General features: G+C 44.4%; 1 protein-coding gene across 9 annotated transcripts in view; it reads right to left on the reverse strand.

Moving 5' to 3' along the window:
- Positions 1-19,438, reverse strand: part of fbrsl1 (fibrosin-like 1) — a 286,306-nt gene that overhangs the window by 15,748 nt on the left and 251,120 nt on the right. For all 9 annotated transcript variants that reach the window (XM_073465902.1, XM_073465901.1, XM_073465900.1 and 6 more), the window contains 2 exons: positions 1,956-2,373; positions 934-1,193 (listed from right to left, as the gene is read on the reverse strand). In XM_073465902.1, coding sequence (XP_073322003.1) covers positions 934-1,193; positions 1,956-2,373 — 678 coding nt within the window. The remainder of the gene's footprint in view (positions 1-933; positions 1,194-1,955; positions 2,374-19,438) is intronic.

Consider the following 19,438-nt stretch of genomic DNA (forward strand, 5'->3'; position numbering starts at 1 on the left):
CCTTTAACAGTTAAGTGCATCGGTGTAACGATCGTTTCTGTTCTGCTCATTTAACACGTGAAGGAGGATATAAACCTACAGACATTTAGCAATGAAAAAATGATGGAAAGCATCATTAGAGATACACTTAAATAAATGCTTGGATATACTGTACTGTGCAGTATCGAAGGATAAATAAGTAAACGAAAAATGGAATAAATGAGCACTTACCAGATCAGCCAATCATATATACACTTGACTAGTGTACATGTATATCACATATTTTGTGATAGTAGATGACAAATTATCAACATATATAATTACACATTCATACTATTACACATCAATATTCAAATATGTTACTGTTTGCTAAATGTAACTAGGCACCTTTACTCCAGTACTGTACTTGAGTACAATTTTGAGGTGTTTGTACTTGAGTATATCCATTTTCTGCTACTGTATACTTCCACTTTACTACTCTCATTTTAAAAGCCAAATATTGTACTTTTTAACTCCACTACATTTGTCAAATAACTTAGGTTGCTCGTAACTTTGCAGACTGCATGCTGCATCAGAGACAAAGTAGCACAGTTTTTAAATTAATCTATTCTATTGACGATAGGATTAAAAAAACACTGATCAAAAAAAATGCTGAATGTCTGTTCGGATAATCAGCCAGGTCAATAATCGGTCACAGATTACACATACATGTAAAAATATGTATAATTTACTTTTACAATACTAAATGAACTAGCTAAAAAAAACTCAGAAATGTCGGAAATTAGTGCAATAAATACCTGCATGAATTTTGTCAAAAATGTGTTAACTACATAACTGAATAACTTACTAACTAAATCAAAAAAGACTCTAAAAGCCTTCTAAAGCTACCATATATCCTCAGAGTTTGTGTTTCCACTGAAGCTACCATCAAGCGTGTGAGATGCGCGTCTTTACCTGGGTAGGGGGTGCCGGCGGGGTGCCCTGGCACCACTAAACTGTTGGTCGGTAAGGTCGGTGGCGGCGGCAGTGTGGCTGGGGTTGCGAACATGGCCGAATGGCGATGGGCCGGGCTCCGTAGGGAGGAATAGTGCGAGGTAGAGAGATTAGCTATGGATAGAGGCAAGGCGGGGGCCGAGGACGGCAGCCCGCTGAGGTGGTGGTGAGGGGATGGGGGCAAGTGCTGTTTGGGAAGACCCACTGGACTGCTTCTGTGGCTGAAGAGACAACAAGAAACAATTCTCCATTAAAAGATAATTTAATAATGTAAATGAACACATGGTCTATTTTAATCATTTAACAGTGTTCAGTCAGACTGGGAAAATACTACTACCTTATGCAGCTTCTTTATGTGTGTACATGTGTTCATTTCCTGTATATATGTGATCGCTTTGTTTCTAGATGATACTGATAATATGTTTGGCACTTTACTTTGACAACAAAGGAATGAATTTCCAGCACACTGAAATAAAAAAAGGTGGGAGCAGACTCTGAGAGGATGAGGTGAATGTGCTTTATGTACCAGAGTGTAGCTAAATGAAAAACAGTAAATCTGACAGCTGCTTATTGCGAGTTTGTGTGGCAGAAAATCAATATTTACATGAAACAGTCGAATGAAGTATTGTACTGTATCTTGTTCATTATATTAATTTGGAAATGGCTGCAGTATTTTTTTTATTATTACTCTCTCCACTAGACTGGCAATGGCTGGAACATATTAAAGGAAAGTGGAAGCGTTTGTAGTGCAACACTGTGATTAGGTACAAAAAGTGAAACACAAAGCTCTCTGAATACACATTTTCTGATCCCTTATTGGCAAAAAGATTTCTAGTGGTCTTACATAGACATACTAACACAACGTCAGTGTGTTACAGTTACAATACGAGTACAATCAGTAGTGTGTGTTTTTTGTTGGCTGGTTTTACACTATCTTATACATTCATGCACCTGTCACCAAACATGCCTATGTAACAACCCACCTGATGTCGTGGAGGCTGCTGTACAGAGGATGATGCACTTGGTGGCTGATAACCGGCCGCGCGTGATGCTGTGGGGGCGGAAGAATGCGGGGCTCCTGGTGGGAGTGTGGGTGAGGAGGGTGGGGCTGAGGGTGGGGTGGCGCCCTCAACAGGGGAGGGGTAGGGACAGGGGGTGGAGGATGCTGTTCCTTCTTGACACTGAGAGGAGGCGGGGTTGGGAGGCGCGATCTAGGGGGCTCAAGGGGGGCCGCCGCTGCAGCGGGGGCAGGGGAGCCCGTAGGCGCCGAAGCCGGGGTGGGGCTGGGCACGGGAGGCGTGAAGGGCACCTCACTATTGCTCTGCTCCTGGCTGCGCTGAAGCCCTGATACTTTGGCTGAGCTACAAGTCTTGGACTCGGGACTCTCATTCGTTGGCACACCTGAGAAGAAAAGAAAAAGCAAAATGTAAGAAGAACATTCACATCTAAAATAGTTAATCGATAGAAATTCGGCCATCTCAGATATCAAGCCATTTCCTGATTTAATTCAAAAGCACCTGATGCCAAAATCAGATAATAGCCATACACAGATAGTTTTTACAGAGGAGCTTACATGATGACTGATAAGTTAAACATAGCTCCCTTTCCTCCTTTATGATGTTGTCCCAGTGTCTTCTGCCCAAGGTTCCTCTTGTTTCCCTCTCCCTAGGTTCCATTAAGTGTTTAATCAGGTCATTTTCATGCTTGACTATAATCAGATGATCCAATTTCTTCCCGCAATCCAGTCAGTATGAATAAATCAGAGCTAATTAAAGTTAAATGTCGGCCCCTATTCAGGGCTTTGCTGAGCACACAATCTGGCATGAAATAATTATGTTTCAATTGTGCTGTGAAGGGAGATCGTGGCCCCTTATCTTGGCCTCTCTGCCACCGCGCCTTTCTATCCTCCCTTCCTGATCTTTCAGGAGATCTGGGAAACCACAGCAAAGCACTCTGAACTCGACCACTTTGTCTTTACCATTCATCAGGGGTCTTTTCAACAGACAAGAAGCTTTTATAAATCAGCATTCCACTGAACGGCGACTTTTCATACTTGAAACCGGCTGTTGCAATTTAACGACTGTAATTATATGCTGTTGTAGCAGGAAAACGAAAGTGGCGGAAAAACGCAGCATCTCGACACCTTTCACATACAAAGAATCTCAAAACACTTGTGAATCTTAATGAAAAAGAAAAGACATTTGGCGATCTCCTACTTCTCTCAGAATTAAAAGAAAAGCAAAATGGGCCACAAAGAAACTGAGTTCGAGGAGACGGTAGTGCTACGGCTACAATAGCTAAAACACGCCGATAGCTTCTCAGCTCATTAAAGTGGTGGAATTCATTTTAAGCACGGGAACATCACATGCATAGAAAAAAAAATCAGAGAAAGACAGTGTTCGCACACGGACGGAGAAAGAGAGAGACAGAGGAAGAGAGAAGACAGCCTGGTGGAGATGAAGCTCTCTAAGCGGCTCTAATCTACAGCTCTGATGCAGCAGTACTTCAGTCAGAAGGCTTACTAGTGCCTCAATTAAAAAAGCTCCATGGGCACTCTCGACGGTAACAAAAAAATGAGAAGAGCTGGGAGCTGCTGTCAAGCCAGTGAGAACTCGACATGCAGCCCACTAATGGAATATCCAGTCCCTATTAACAGCCTGCTTAATCTTTCAAGGATCCTAACACCCATAAAAAGACCAATAAAAAGGCAGGGCAGAGCTTTTATTTTTTTATTTGCTGAGCTCCCCCTCCCTCGCTCTTTGCATTTTATGGGAGAACTGGGGCTGGCTAAGGTGTCACGATTTTCTAATGAATTCCGGGGTCCAGGCGTATATATAGACCTCCCGGTTTATAGGGGTCTGGGATTTGGATTAAACTGTCAGGCTCTCGTTCCTGCAAGCGGAAGAGAAAGAGGAAGACTGAAGGCAGGAGACAGAGAGACAGGCACAGACAGACAAACGGGCGAAGAAGAGGCAAATATCCACAGTCGAAATGTCGCCGCTGGGTGATGTTGCCGTGGCAACCTGTTCTCCCAGACACAATGCGAGGCAAGTGATACTGAGGGAAGTCTCGCTACGACCACTAGAAGATGGAGAGGGGTTTCTAATACTAATGCTGGGAAGCCAGGGCCACAGCGAGCGCCGGGTTATCTTAATGATGATTCTAATGGGCTCTAATGGAGGCAGGGAGGTATCAGCTCAGACCAGCCCATCGCTCATTAAAATCACTCTGCAAGCTAGGACGCTTATGCACAGACTCACACACACATCATACATGCATGAATGGAACAGAAGGATGGACACAAAAAAAAGTTTTCACTGTGCACATACTGCATAAGCACACACAAACATGGCAGCACCAACATCTTCATTATAGTGAAGAGGGAAACAAAGCCAGATAATCAGAGCAAATTTAGTGGAGAAAGCAAAAAAATAATATCATTCCAAATAATCCTTTGCTTCAGAACTGCTGGCATCATGTTAGGAAGTGAACCTGTTATGTATGTATAAATACAGAGTTATTGTGCGCTAGTCCTTTAAACTGCAGCTTCTTTAGCAGCCAGCAGGCTGTCAAGCATAGTGAACACAGTGATACACTTACCTACTAGATTATTATTCACATTTTTGTAAGTGTTTCAGCAGCAGCCATTTTAAGTGTAAACTAACACGCAGTGATAACAAGATGACAGGAATTTCTCTCTGACACACGTCACCTAAGGGCTATATGTAGGAAAATCACTGCTGTTTTTCAACAAACGCCGTCCCCTCGCCGCAAAACTACACAACTGTCAAGCATTTCAACAAACTGCCAAATTCGGCACTGTTTTGTTCTTCTTCTCCTCAGGACATGGAACACACTTTCCCTGCAATCACACACTGAGGGAAACAGTAGGCAAGCCACAGGCAGTCATGTGAAACAAATGCCATGCGAGTGTGTGTACAAAAACTGTGTTGTCCTGAAGCCCTGTCCCGCAAACCTGAGCAGATGGTGTGAGTGAGTCAGGCAGGTTGGAGGGCAGCCCGGTGGTGGGGGGTAACCCCCTCCCACACCTCTCCTGTTAGCTGGGTTAGTGCACCGGGGGGACAGGGACATTCCCCAGGGGGGTGTTGGCAGGTCTGCTCACCAGATGACATCTCATCCCAGTATTGATCTTTTTATAGCTCCCGTGGCCATGCTTACTCAGGGGAATTGGGCCTTGCCCTGCGTGCACGTGCCTGGGTTTGCAGTGATACGGGGTTGGTGGTTGAGGGGGTGGAGAGAAGAGGGTAACAGGGACAAAGGTAGCAGACAGACAACAGCCCACTAGGATTGGCTGGTCATGACTGATGTGTCCAGCGGGGAGTCTGGGGTGAACACACTGTCGCTACACAGCTGTTCCTGCCTCCAATATCCTTCACTTGTGACCTGTTTGCCCCTGTGGAACATCTGGAGAGCTGGCACCGATCTGCTCCTATGTGGCTTTTACGCAGCCAGATGGCTCAGTTTGAAATGGCTTGGACCAGTCTGGAATGGCTTGGCCCGGAGCTGGACTAGGATGGGCTGGTTGTTCCAAGAAACAGGACAAAAGACTCAATAAAGGGTAAGGTGGCTCCTCGCTGTGATCAGGATATCCCTCTAAAGCATGGGCTGTTGACACATGGCATGTCCTGAAGCCCTGAAGGACTGCACTGCATACTTTTGCTCTGAAATGCTTTGACTTAAAAAACTGTAGCCTTTAAAAAAGCATTCACTTCAAACCACTTTATCTTAAACACACACCTGTCTACCTGTAAATGGACCCAACGACCTCATGAACGACGAGGGCCCTAGAGAATATTCTGATTCGGCTTCCAACTAAAACCCTCAGCAGACTAATGCTGTGAATGCAAATAAGTGTGTTACATAAATTACCTGCTCACTGCTGACACGATGCCAGCACATACAACAGCCAGGGAAATATAACCTGTATGCAAAAAGCCTTTTCAGATTAGATACGAGGCTATGCAAATTCGCCCTGCGACAAGGGGGGGTCGGGGGCTAAAAGAAGCTTAAGGCCACTGGGTGTTCTCATTTACTAGGCAAACATGGTGGTTCACTCCCTTCATGGCATTGCCAATGCGTAAACAGTCAGGGCACTGATAAAATAAGGACAGGAACAGACAGATATTTAAATAAAGCAGCATACCGGCTGAAAGACGTTGGAGGATGCAGAAGGTATGTGAGAATATACGCTGCCTTGATCTGTCTCCCGCTGGCTCTGGTTGACAGAATATTCTGCTGCTCTTGACGGTTGAGCTCACAATGATTTGGTTTTTGTACCTCTCTAGACAAGCAATCTGCACAGAGCCAAGGCTTAGCTCACGAGTGAGTGACTGTGGAAGATGGCTATAACAGATACTGGCAGAAGGCAGGAAACCGCAGTCTTGCCAATCAACACTTCATTGCCGTGAGGTATTCAGTCATAAAAAAAAGGTGGGGCGATTTCAACAAAATAATTTTGTATGAGAGGAACAGAAGGGCTGAGCAGTGTTGAATCATTGTGCTAATAATAAAATCATAGGAGAAATTTGCAACGGCTTGCTTTCCCTCACACTATTTAATCTGCCTCGAGCATCTCCAAGCTGGTAACGAGGGGAGCCAAGGCGACGTTTTCGCAAATCACTCAGAGATGTTAATGGGGGAGTGGATGAGGAGGAAGCTGGCCAAGATAGCTAAAGAGTGGCGACAGCTGGCACGTTTCAATTATTTGTCTCTGTCTCTTCGTTGCAGCTGACAAAAGGAGTGGATGGCAGCAGAATGGGGATGGGTGTTAAGCTGTAACACGTTTACAGTCAAAGCCCAGGCATAAATTGAGAACCTAATGTTCATTTCAGAGAGCTGGCAGCTCAAGCTGCTGGATGAATCAGTTTTTCCTGCGCATATCGGATCCCAATTCAAACAGCAGCCATATGGTGCAGGACACATATGCCATTCACCTCTCATGGCACATATGCCAGTGTTGAGGATGGGACGTGGAGCACATCCTCAAATCGGAAAGAAAGGAGAGGGAGAAAGACAGGGTCTAAATGTTGACTATCCAAATTCTTTAATGTCTTAAACAGTCTAGGAGTGCTTCAAAAAACAATGTTAACCCTTAATTAACTCCTGAGTGTATTGTGCTGCAGAGAAGCGAGACGCCTCTACACTTCCCTGTTTGTCACTGAATCTCCATGAGGACTCATCCCCCTGCAGAGCTGTTTCTAGCAGAGCTCATGTGCTTTGGGACTGCCATCAGTCTCAGCTTCTTATGAACACAGCTGGGTCATCTAAGGTCAGTGCCACTGAGCCCTCCTAAATAAAACGCTGGACATCTTGGAACTTTCAACAGAAAAGCTCAAGTCTAATGGCTCCTCTAACACGGCCCACCCTGCCAGCATGGAATTTGACCCCTTTCACTGTCACTGACCCATCACCAACCCTGGTGACCGCTCTTACCCTGAGGCTGCTGCGGACAGACAGCCAACAGGCAGGGAGAGGGAGGAGCTATCTGAACTTTAAGAATGAATTTTGTGTTGAAAAGAAGGGAAGCCTTCAGGAGTTATTTGTGCAATGCTGCAAGCACTAGCCTTATCATTTCATTAATTAGCATGACACGCCTGCCTGATGGACTTGAACGCCACAGCGGCAGCTGTCTCAATTGATTACGCCAGTGGACGTGGTGCTGCAATTATCGAGGTGACTGGAGACAACGGCTGCCACTTCTAATAAAGGACTTAACTCCTGCTTCCCACATCACAGCACAGTGGTGGGAGGACAGTGGCAGCCTCCCTGTGTCTCTCATACCTTTAAGACCTTTTCAGAGTCTCTCCACGGGCTGCCGTAGAGCGCAGTGTGGGCTGTAGTTCTTGAGCAGCGTGTCAGCTTTACTTAAGCTCGCATAACGCCTGAACAGCATCACTTTGGTGCCCCACAGGAAAGCATCCTCTATTACCCCACCAACTGGCTCACAATCCACGGAGAAAGGAAGGACAGGAAGCAGGAGAGAAAGAGAGAGGGAGGAAGATGTAAGAGACACAAAGACAGGGAGCTTTAGCCAGGAAGCTTCAAGTCCAAGCAGAAATAGGGGGAGTGAGTGTTCAACAATGTAAACAGAGGCATTGCTTTCCAGCCTCATTTCATGTATGAACATGCATGAAGCCCACATGCCTGTAAGTGGATATAATATTATCTTTCAGTGTCGTGCTGATTACTTCTCAATGGAAGGGAAATGGCTGGGTGAAAATCCTTCAACAAATCCTAAGTGGCATGACAGTGGGCTGAAAGAGCCTGCATGTTTTTCTTCTCCTCCTCCTCCATCTCCATTTTCACTCCCCACTCAGAAAGCAAAGCAACAATTGGAGGCTGACAGCTCCTAACCGTTCGCCATACCTCATTCACTGTTTTGACATATGCAGCCGTTGTTATGCACTGCCATGAAAGGGGTGGAATCTTTGTCGGCATATCATATTTCCTTAAGTGTTTTGCAGATACGGTTTGTCTGGATCATAAGCTGTGGCTTAGATTAAGAAGTTGCCTGAGCTGCTCACCTGTTTCATGCAAATACTGCAGCCTTTTTCATTATGTCAAATAAAACCATCTGACAGCCAGGAATGCTGAGGCTGCTAGCTTTTCCAAGGGGTGGTTCTATTGCAGGCACCGGTTAAAAACAAAGATCTTGTTATCAGCAACTGCCAGAGAGATAGATGGTCAATCAACCACCACATTTCTTCATCTTGTCATGTTTCCATGTTGAAGCATCGTGTTACTACAGGCCAGGGCTGCAGATCTTCACTATGCTGATCATAGCTGATGGTTCAGTACAGCACATGTCACAGGGCCAACAAATAATAAACTTATATATATATATATACATATATATATATATATATACATATATATATATATATATATATATATATACTCACTGTTATAACATATATAACACTCACTATTAGGGATTTAACTGGCAATAGACAAGTTTTCTGCTTAAACAGACCATGTCATTATAAAATAAATGTTGCTTGCACAATGTAATGGCAGCAGAATAATGACACCATCCGTGTTTAGATTGGTTCCTTATAAACCTCGCTCTGCAATTTTTGTCTGCCACCGGGCACGAAATCTCCTGGGAAAAAAGAAGGCTGATTGGCGATCTAGACAGGATGGCAGCCTGGCACCATTTTTATCTACTGTAATGTCTCAATTATAGACTGAATAAATTAATTAACCTGTGTTGTCGGCAGATGCTACCAACGGTTGTCTTTGCCACTTTCAGAGTTATTCTAGTTATCATTATTGATTAAATTGGTAAAGCTTCAATTTGTAAGAAAGTAGATTTTTGAGTCTCGTTCCCAACTCGTCAAATACTGACAGTTTGGGATGGCGACTGACCCGACCTACGATCCCAACGTGTCAGTATTTGATGCGTTGGGAATGAGACTCAAAAGTCAACCTTCTTACAAAGTGGAATTTTAATACTAAAAAAGTGGCCATCATGTGCCCATGAGAAAGTGCCCATCATGATTTCGAAGAGTCCGGTCCAAAAACCAAACATACTCAATTTACAATTATATAAAACAGCAAATCCTCACATTTAAGAGCCTGGAGCCAGCAAATGTTTGTCTGACAAATTATTATCCAAATCAATGTTGATCAAGACAATTAATGGATTTACTGACCTTCACTATACATGCAAGCTTATCAAAAACATGTTTGGCCACTAAAAATCTACTTTGACCCTTTTACACACCCTGTAGCAAATCTCTGATTCTAGATTGAGAATATATGTGAAATTTCCCTCACAGGGAAGGTGGGTGGAACGGGGTGAGATCTTAGTGGACTATTTGTCTAAAGATAGTACCCCAGTGTGCATTAAAGTGCTTGCGCTTAAGTTTCACATCTCTGCGGGCCCCCCAAGGGAACACGCCGTATAGACACACTGATGTAATCAATGCCTCTTCTATAGGAGGATCCTGCTGCTGAGCTGCTCCTGGGGTGCTGCTGGGTAATTAGGCTTACAGATGGAGACCCAGCAGCTGTTGAAGACTAGACTAGAGCTGCCATTTCTCCCCGCTAATGGCTACATGCCAAAAGAGCTGTGTTCTTACGAGTTACAAGCCCTTTTTTCTGCAGCAGTCGGAGCTTACGATATAGCTGAAAGTAGACTTTAAAAAAGTCTCTCTCCAGTCTGGGCGATGGGGATGGTGGATGAATTACATGTCAAGGCTGATGACACACTTAGCGGGTCGAGGTGGAGATGTTTGAAATAGCTTTCATACAGAGCTTAGCAAGACAAACACACACAAAAGCCTCCTCAAACTCAAACCCCTCCCTCTCCCGACCACCATGTTCTCCACCACCACAGGAAAAGGACTGACAATCGGAGGGTGTATCAGGTTTGCAAACATTTGCCGTCCTTTCTTGCACCCCATTCATCATTCTTGATTAGAGAGAGAAAGCATGACAGAGGAAGAAGGATAAAGTGACCCAGACTGGGGGAGAAAGAGGGGAGAGAGGCTAGTTAATAAGGCAGAGGAGAGAGGAGAGGGAGCAGAGGGCAGGAAGTTGTGTCAGGTAAACTAATGGATACAAGGCCCGGATCCTGACCTGTGGGGCTGCTGCTAACCTAAACCCACCACTGAGTCCCCCCCATCTTCTCTAAGCCCCAGCAACACACACAGGTAGCAACACACACACACAGAGGTAGGAGAATCTGGGTCTGCCCTCCTCCAGCCAAAGTGGACAAGGAACATTAACAACAGCCTGCACGTTTTCAGGGCTGCGATGAGCTGCCGCATTTCACTGTGGCGTGCCAAGCGAAGAATTGATTTGTTTGGAGTGTGAAGGCGGCGTGTCAGTTTGGGGAAATGTGTGAATGTGAGTATGTCTGTGAGGAGAGGGGGATGCACAGTGAAACAGGAGCGAAATTGGACTCCGAAACGAGCCAAATCGCTCGTGAGATGAAACAGACTACACCAGAAAAAAAAAACAAGACAAAACAAAACAACACACGGCCCCAGAAAAGTGTCGAGCAAGGCAGGCTGGCACAAAAGCAAAAAAAAAAGCAGAAACAAAACAAAACAAACACACTTTTCTTTCTGCTCGACATATTTCAGCCTGCAGATGACAAAACAACACTGAAAGAGTTAGAGGAATCAAAATCAAACCGCTAAGTGTGTCTGACTGTTTCATGAATCCGTGTCGAAGCGGAGGCTCCACACCACATCAAACCCTGTAAATTCTCCTGAAAGCCTCCTCTCTCCCTTTAGCAGCCAGCGCTTAGATTATTGTGTGCAGCTAAAAGGTAAGTGCTGGGAGTGTCACACTTGAGAGTGTGTTTTAAGCACCATAAAGTATCAAGACCCAGATGGCTCATCCTCCCTGAAAAACATGTCCACTCTACCTTGGCTCCAGTAGCACCTGCTACCAGGATTAGGTCAGTACTACACCAGCCCAGCACACTAATACAGTGTACCGCAGCTGATAGGGAGCCCAGGGCACTTCAGCACTTGCGCCGCACTTAACAGATGATGAGTCAATACCTGTATCATTAGTGATAGCGATAGCTGTATATAGATCTTTTCCAAAAACACAGGGAGCCACAATTTCTGATGTAATTTCTCACTGTTAGGCTTCAACAGATGCGGTCTTATGCTGGCCGATACAGATGCTGATAGTTTTGAATCAAAGACAACTGGCTTTGATTAATCTGTGCCAATATGTTCAGTAAATTAAAAAAAAACTTAGACATATTTTTGAACACTAAAACTGACCCCACTTGTAGTAGCAATATTAATGTTAATGATAAAGTGCATTGATATTGTCAAAATGCCTAAATTTAAGAGATGTTCCAATATATTTTTTTTCTTCCTGATACAGTACCTACATGTTGCATACTGGCCGATACAGAGAACCAATCTGGTAAATGTGTTAAAAATATATATTTCAACAGTTGTATACTACTAACACTGTATAATGTTATGTTACTGATGTGCTTGAAGTTACACAAATCACTTTCTGCACTATTAATCTAAATATTATCGAAATCACAATTGGGTGTAGTATCCAACTGCAGAAGCTGCAATTCTTTGTTAAAGGTCAAATGTGTGACAAAACAGCATTATAACGAGGCACTGTAGTTCTGCAGAGGTACCCTGGCCACCTTTCTAGGTGTAAGAAAACACGTTTTACAAACCTCAACGCTGTTGGTACTGGAACAATGCTACTCAATTTAGGTTATGGGTTTCTTGCAAAAGATTACTACAATAATTTTTATACTGTATATAATCAAAGTGCATCATACAGAGGCAGAAAAAATATCTTAACAAAAGGCAGCTACCAGCAAGACCATATATCAGTTTACTTTTGCAATGACAGGAATGTATATGCACATCCAAACAAAGAAAAGTGCAGGTTATGAGACGAAAGTGAGCAAAACATGAAACAAAAAGATGGCTCCAGTATTCACTTATTTACGCACCAAAGCTATGTTTCGAACAACAACAAGCAACGTTGCACAAAACATGTCTTTTTGTTTCATATCAGTCTAACCCTGGTTGATACTGCTGATACTGCTCTGTACAGAGTTCTGTATGGGTCATGTGGCATTGGAGCCACTTCCCTCCCTCCGTCCCAAAGTAAACAGCAGTGAAATCCCAGTCCTGCTGCTCACCCCTCAACACAGCAGCACTAACCCAACAGCCGGGGAGGTTAGAGCCCATGCTCTGCTGAATGGGGTATTACAGTCAGTCAGAGGCCATTAGAGGCCCCACCACCAGGGCCCAGTGCAGGGAATTCACCAGTAGCCAAAAACAACAGCCAAACAGATGACCGCTTGAATATTGGAAGAGACCACACTGTGCACGTACTTTTTTTTTTTTTAAACCTTCCCTGAAATGGCCAAAATGGAGGCCCCTGTGTCTCAGCGAATTACCGCCTGTCTGTTAATGAACACTGGGACGATTAATGGCACTCAAGCCCTGTGAAACACAGGACCAAACACAAGCCCTTTCTCAGCAGTGTGTCGGGTTACTGCTTTCACCATGTGTTGAGTTCAAGGCTAAAAGCTGGGCTCAGACGCAAACCTCTCCAAACCAACCCCTCTAACAAACGCACTGTATTCGTCCAAACCTGTGGTACAGCTTCTAGACAGTCTGGCTCTGATAAGCCACTGACAGAAACATGGATGCTAAAATGCAACCACTGGAAAGGTATGAAGCCTAGAAATACTGAACAAACAGTAGAAGAAGACCACCCATCTCGAAATACTTGGAAACTACTTTATATGGCAGGCTGATATTACTGTTTGATTTGGGATCTTGTTTCCTGGGTTCATCTCCTCTCTCCCCACAATCCTCTCTGGCACATCCTTCTAATGCACGAATGTCCTTGTCCGTCAAGGAATCTGAAGCATTTTACATCCGCTGTTCCTGGCGATGGTTTTCCCATCTTTATAAGCCTGTGTGAACCGCTTCCCAAAATGTCCAATCCATTACAAGCATGTTTGTAATATCCATCTAGGCTGATGACTGTCCCCTTGCCAGTGATTGTACATTATCCAAGCGTCGTGTTTGGCCACAATCGCCTACCATCTGGCTTTGTCAATGAGCGTTACAGCCTCATCTGCAAACAACATTGGCTCTGAACTGCTCGACACAGATGAGCTTAAAACGCACATAGCGGGGAACTGGGATCTTCATACAAATGCAGGGCGGAGGAAAAACCCACTCTCGTTGGCAGAGTGACTGCAGCTTGGAAGAAAGGATTAAAAACAAGAAAACCTGCAAGTGATCACAGGCGACACGCTTTACATTTCAGGCCTGACAGTAGTGATAAGACGCCGGTCATGTATTCTCCTAAGTAAACAATGAAAATGTCTTCCACACTGCAGCTGGCTGTGTCTCCATTGGAGGAGGAGGAGGATTAAGATTAGACAGAAGATGTGATGAGAGCTACTGCTCTCTAGAGTTATCCTTTCTAAATTCTTCCCTTTATCCCCTCTAAAAAAAAAACAAGAAACACGAGGAGCCTACATACATTTTAACCAATGATTCCTCCCTGTTGAGATGGGAATTAACCTGTGTTTCACTATTGGGCAAGCCAACTGCAGGGGATGCAGCTTATCTGCCTTAAAGCCATTGATTTCCTCACTCACTGCTGACACATCTGCTCCCTACACATGGCTAAGACCGAGGTTTGTAGTGAGGCAGTTAGTGAACTAAACCACAGTAAGATACTGTTAAGAGGGGTTGGGCTCAGCATGCAGATTTGCTGTCAATGGGATTTCTTTGCTTCAAGTCATTTTGTGATTCATCTTTTCTCTGGAATCCTTCGCTCATTGAGCTTACCCAAAAAACTCATCATATCAACTAATATCTTAAGCTTTTGTCTTAAATACAGTAAACCTATTAACTGGTATCAGCCTTGAGAATGCCTTCTCCCTGCTGTGTGCTTGCAATTGATGGGTGCACAAATAGAAATGTCAGCTCGGGCGTGAGTGTCACTTCTGGGTCAAAGCCACAGTAAAAAAAAACACACGTGCTGATGGTGTGATTGGTGAGGGGAATCATGGGCATGCAAAGGCCGGGGTCGCACAAAGTTGAAATCTTATCTTTCAAAGGTGCAATATGTAAGAGTTTTGGTTTAATACATCCAAAGAATTAATCGAAATGTATCAATGGGAAGAAATAACAGTTTTAATGATATATCAAAGACTTATATTTGTTGTATTACAGAGATTTCTACTGAAGTTAGCATTCTAACCAGCTAGCGCCAGCACGTCCTGTCTCGTAACACCACTCCGAGCGCCCAGCTGGACTGCTAGCTGCAGGGCTGACTGACTAACTGCAGAGCTGATTAGCTAACTGCACAGCTGACTAGCAAACTGCAGCTACAGTTGGCAGTAATTACAGTTACTCAGCTGATACGCTTCTCAGTGACGTTTGACAGACGGTCAATTCTTAAATATGGCCCCTTTAACCTGAACCTGGACTGAAGAGACAGTATTGAAAAGCCTCAGGGGTGCACTGGCCTAAATCATTGGAAATGTGTGGGAAATTTGTATTATTATGTATTATTGCAATAATGAAATTATAGCTGATAAAGAGAGCTGATAATAGAAAGTCAAACTGCTTCATTCATATAACAACACAGCATCTACACACTCCAAGACAGTAGGTGGCAGTGTGCACCTTTAAAGTGAGAAAAAGAAGGAAATAACAAGAACAAGTGCACGCTGTTGCTACACTCATAACGTCAAACTGCTCATCCAGAGCAGCCAAGACAACACAATTGCAATTTGCAGTACATGTTTCACAAGGGTTCAGAGAGGAGGGATAAAGTTTATGAGTTTTAACTAATGTTATTAGACCTAGGGAATATTAAATCATCCATCTTTGCTAACTACATCTCAGCCCTCAGGCATACATAAACAAATGAGGAGCTTCTTTTAAAAAGTACAAGAATGTGAAATTATCAGTTATCTATCTATCTGTATCATCCATCCCTAACTTTGTCTTATACACTGTAAAGCTGTCTGTATATGCCACCCTGTTGTTAACAGTAAGCATGGGAGCAGCAGCATTACAAATGGAAGATGTATAGACAAAATGCTGCTCATGCTCCTGACAACTTACCTCAAAACTCTCCCATGGCCTTTAGTGATTTTGTAATTGCTCCCTCTCCACAGCTAAAGCTGAATCCATATTCAGTCAATGAACACAGAGCCACACAATGGAGCCTAATCACACAGCCTTCAATGTGACTCCCATTTTCTGTCACAATAGCTGATCACCACCCACAGGCTTGCTGACACAGATGACAGGGACTGATAGGACTGACTGACAGGTGTCAAGCGTCCTGACATGTAATGGCTAACACAGACGAGGGAGAGGGAGTTTCTGCGTTACGACTGAAGCTCAACCAGCACTGACCCAATACTCTAAACAGGGGCGAAGTCAATATTTCATGCACACTGGGCCCTCTGCACAGAGCACACACTTTTCTAATGGATAGAATGGTGCTCTAAAGGGGCCACCGAGTGCACACGGGGATAGCATGACACATTAGCAATGACTTTACAAGCCAGCTAATTGCTGTGCATAGTAAATCAGAAGTGTCTTTGAAAACAGGCGCTTGTAAGAGCTGCTGCAGCTTGACATCACTTCCTGAATCATACAAAACCAAACAATTCCCTTCAGTCAGCTTTTCGAGGTGCCAGGCCATAGAGGGATTGTGGGTAATGTGGCTTGGTCCCTTTGACTGTCTGCCACTCTGCATAAATAATACATGGCGACGTAATCGTAATTTAAAACGCTATAAATATTGAAGAAGAATTAAAATAATTTATGGAACACCGCAGCGTAACAGGATGTGTGTGAGTGTATGTGTGTGGGAGTGTTTTGTCTCCTTTCACTCCTCTCTCGCAGCGTACGGTGAAACGATGGGCAGCGGCGGTGCAAGCTGGGAATTCTGTAATTGCTTTTTCTGTCCCTGAAGCAGGCCTTCCTGCTTTAAATCAAAAAAGGCAATCTCTGTCAGTAATGGCTCAATTAATAATTAAACACGTGTCTTATCTCCGCCGAGCTCCCCCTATTTATTTTCATCTCTCCGACAGGGATGGCTGCACAAACAGCATTAGCACTATCAATAAAGGGAGCATTAATATCAGCCCCTTTCTCCAAAAACAAATCATCCAGCTCATAAACTGTCCTATGTCTGTGAACAGTAATAACCCAAAGATTAATAAAGAAACAAGCCATATTCTTTGGTTTTGTCCAAGTCCTCCTGTTAGCCAACTCATCTGCCTCCTGTATTCTGCCTTGTACCTTTTTAATATTTGAATTAAATCAGGAGAACTCATGAGCTGCTGTTCATGCTCAGTAAAAAGTGAGGTGGTGTGCGAAGCAAGAGGGATGGTTTCTTGTATGCTTCCAAAACTAACCGCCAGCTCCATTTTGCACATAGTATGTCTCTCAAAAATGAGTGCCCAAACCCCAAAACACCACAGCTCGACCATAAGTGCTATGTCAATACAGGAACATTGGACTTCTTGATAAAGAAAGCATGTCTTGCAAGCTGCCTGGACTTTGTCAAACAAATCACAGTAGGCACTGGAGGTGAGCTTCACCAGGCCTGGATTCCACAGCGGTGATGACTGCTTTCAATTCCAGCGCTCGCTAATCTGGCTGCGTGAAGCCTCTGCAGCCCTTGTGTTTTTCCAACAACATGTCTGGCCTCCAGTCATCCAGCCAACCAGCCAGCCAGTCAGCCAACCGCACTCTCCATCTACCTCCACTCCATCCTGATTCAACGTCGGCGAAAAGCTGATTTGTTGGTCAGAGGGTCAACCTCCATTCATTATTTAATGGGCGAGAGGCTGCAAGCAGTCGGGCCGGCCACTGAGGTTAGTGATACATTACACTGACCTGGCCAGAGGAGAGCTGCCTGGCCGAATACAAACATGCTCTCTCATCTACTTCACTATGCCTGAGCTGCCCTCAATCCCCCCTGCCCCTGACCTTGCTGCTCCCTCTCCAATCACCACCCTTCCTCCCTTCTCTGGCATTCACAATCCAGCACTGTGTTTCATTTTCCTGAAGCATGCAGTGCTGGGGCAGGCCTGTAGCTATGGCTGGCCCAGGTAACGGAAGAGAAGGAGAGAGAGGAGGGAGATGGAGGTGGAGGAGGCCATAGCTCTTTTTATTGACATGCAGCAAACAGCAGTGGTGGAACAAAGGCCACTCAGCATCTATTGAGAGAGCAGGCCTGCAGACAGGGTGGTTGATTAGTGATTCGACACGGGGACCCTGGACTGTGTAGCACATAATGAGAGCTTAGGGAGCAAGCCATGAGCCGATGGGGAAGGAGGTACAGCGGAGGCGGGCTGAGGATAGACGAGGGGAGAGGCGGGGTTCTACCATAAGGAATTGATTTCCCACAATAGCAGATTGATATATGAGTAAAAGGGCTCTATAGGAAAAAAAAGCAAGGGTATGGGCAGATCCTAAATCCTTAAGCTACAGCATTGGTAATGTGTTTATATATAAACAGTTAGAGGATAAGCCCTAAATCCACTGCCAAGCTAAAAGGTTTATGCATCTTTTTTGTTTGTTTACTTCTATGTCAATTAAGCAAATTGGTCCGACATCCCTGACGAGCAAGAGAACTAAAGTGCGAGGATTTTGCATTCGTGTCCAAAAGCTTCCATCTCCCTGAACACTGCAGTAACCCTGTCTTCACCTTTTCATGTGGCCTCAGAGAGATGTTAACAGAGTCAGATGTGCATGATGGGAGTTGTGTGTGTGCTCCCCCCCCTTCTTCGTCTGCACGCTCTCTCCTTCCTTTGTTCCACTGGTCTAATCCAGTATGTGTGGGCCGGTAAGTTTAATGGAAACAATTTATTAAGTCCGGCTTAAAATGCCATCTGCAGCTAAGCCTCCCAAAGCCGCTAAGCTCCTGGTTTCGCCCCGGAGCTTGCTGTGTTCACGCTTACTGTAATGCTCTGTTTAAAATGAGCACAACGGGTCAAAATTAATCAGGATTACAAGGGCACAAATCCACTTCAGAAATGGGTTTTCTACCAATCTTTCTCCGGCTATCCCAAGATGCCCCAGGTTTGTCTGGTGGACCGTGCACCGCACGTGTTTATCCTCACACCATGGAAGGTAACACCTAGCTAGGACAACAGGACCTCAGAGGGTACAAGAGGGCAGTGATAGAGGTTGCCTAGACTAAACCTATTGCTCGAAAACCCACACATACAACATTCAACACAGTCACTGCAGATTCCAAAGTGTTCTTCTCAGATATTTCTAGCCGGTGACAGCTAGGTGATAACTCCCCACCACTTCCATAGGCGCAGCTTGTGAAATTTTATAAGAAAGCCAACCAGTGAAGTGTTTATCTGTGCTCTGTGGAGGTGCCCCGTACATGCTCAGCAGCTACATTTAGCTTCTCATTCGCCTTCAAGCAAGTGACAACAGTAAACTCTGACCTGCAATTCAATAAGAGTAGTCCAGAGTGGAGCACAAGTCTTCACAGCGCTTTTACTTAAACATGCCTTCCTCCTGCAAATCAATAATTTGCAGGAGGCTTAAGACAGGAAATAAACAAAAACCAATAACTGTTAGATAATGCTTGCCCTTTGCTGTATCTTCCTACCTTACAACCACCAACACAGACAGACATTCAGCAGAGCTTGTGCTTGCTCTTGGGTAACAACATCCAAAGAGAATTGCACAGTGTGTGCTATGTTATTACAGATACTATTTGCTTGTGCTATTATCAGTGCTGTTAGCTTGCATCTATAACAGGTTGTCAGCAGACCAACGACATAGAGATGACGAAAAGTAAATATGAGAGAAAGAAAGCAAGGGTGTCTGGGTTTTGCCCAAAACCATGTTCAGTATGCATAATTACAGCGCTCTGCCTTCACTGATTACAATGTTGGTCTTTCCTCTCCTCTATTAAT

The sequence above is a fragment of the Pagrus major genome, chromosome 5, assembly GCF_040436345.1.
Source record: "Pagrus major chromosome 5, Pma_NU_1.0".
Classification (NCBI taxonomy): domain Eukaryota; kingdom Metazoa; phylum Chordata; class Actinopteri; order Spariformes; family Sparidae; genus Pagrus; species Pagrus major.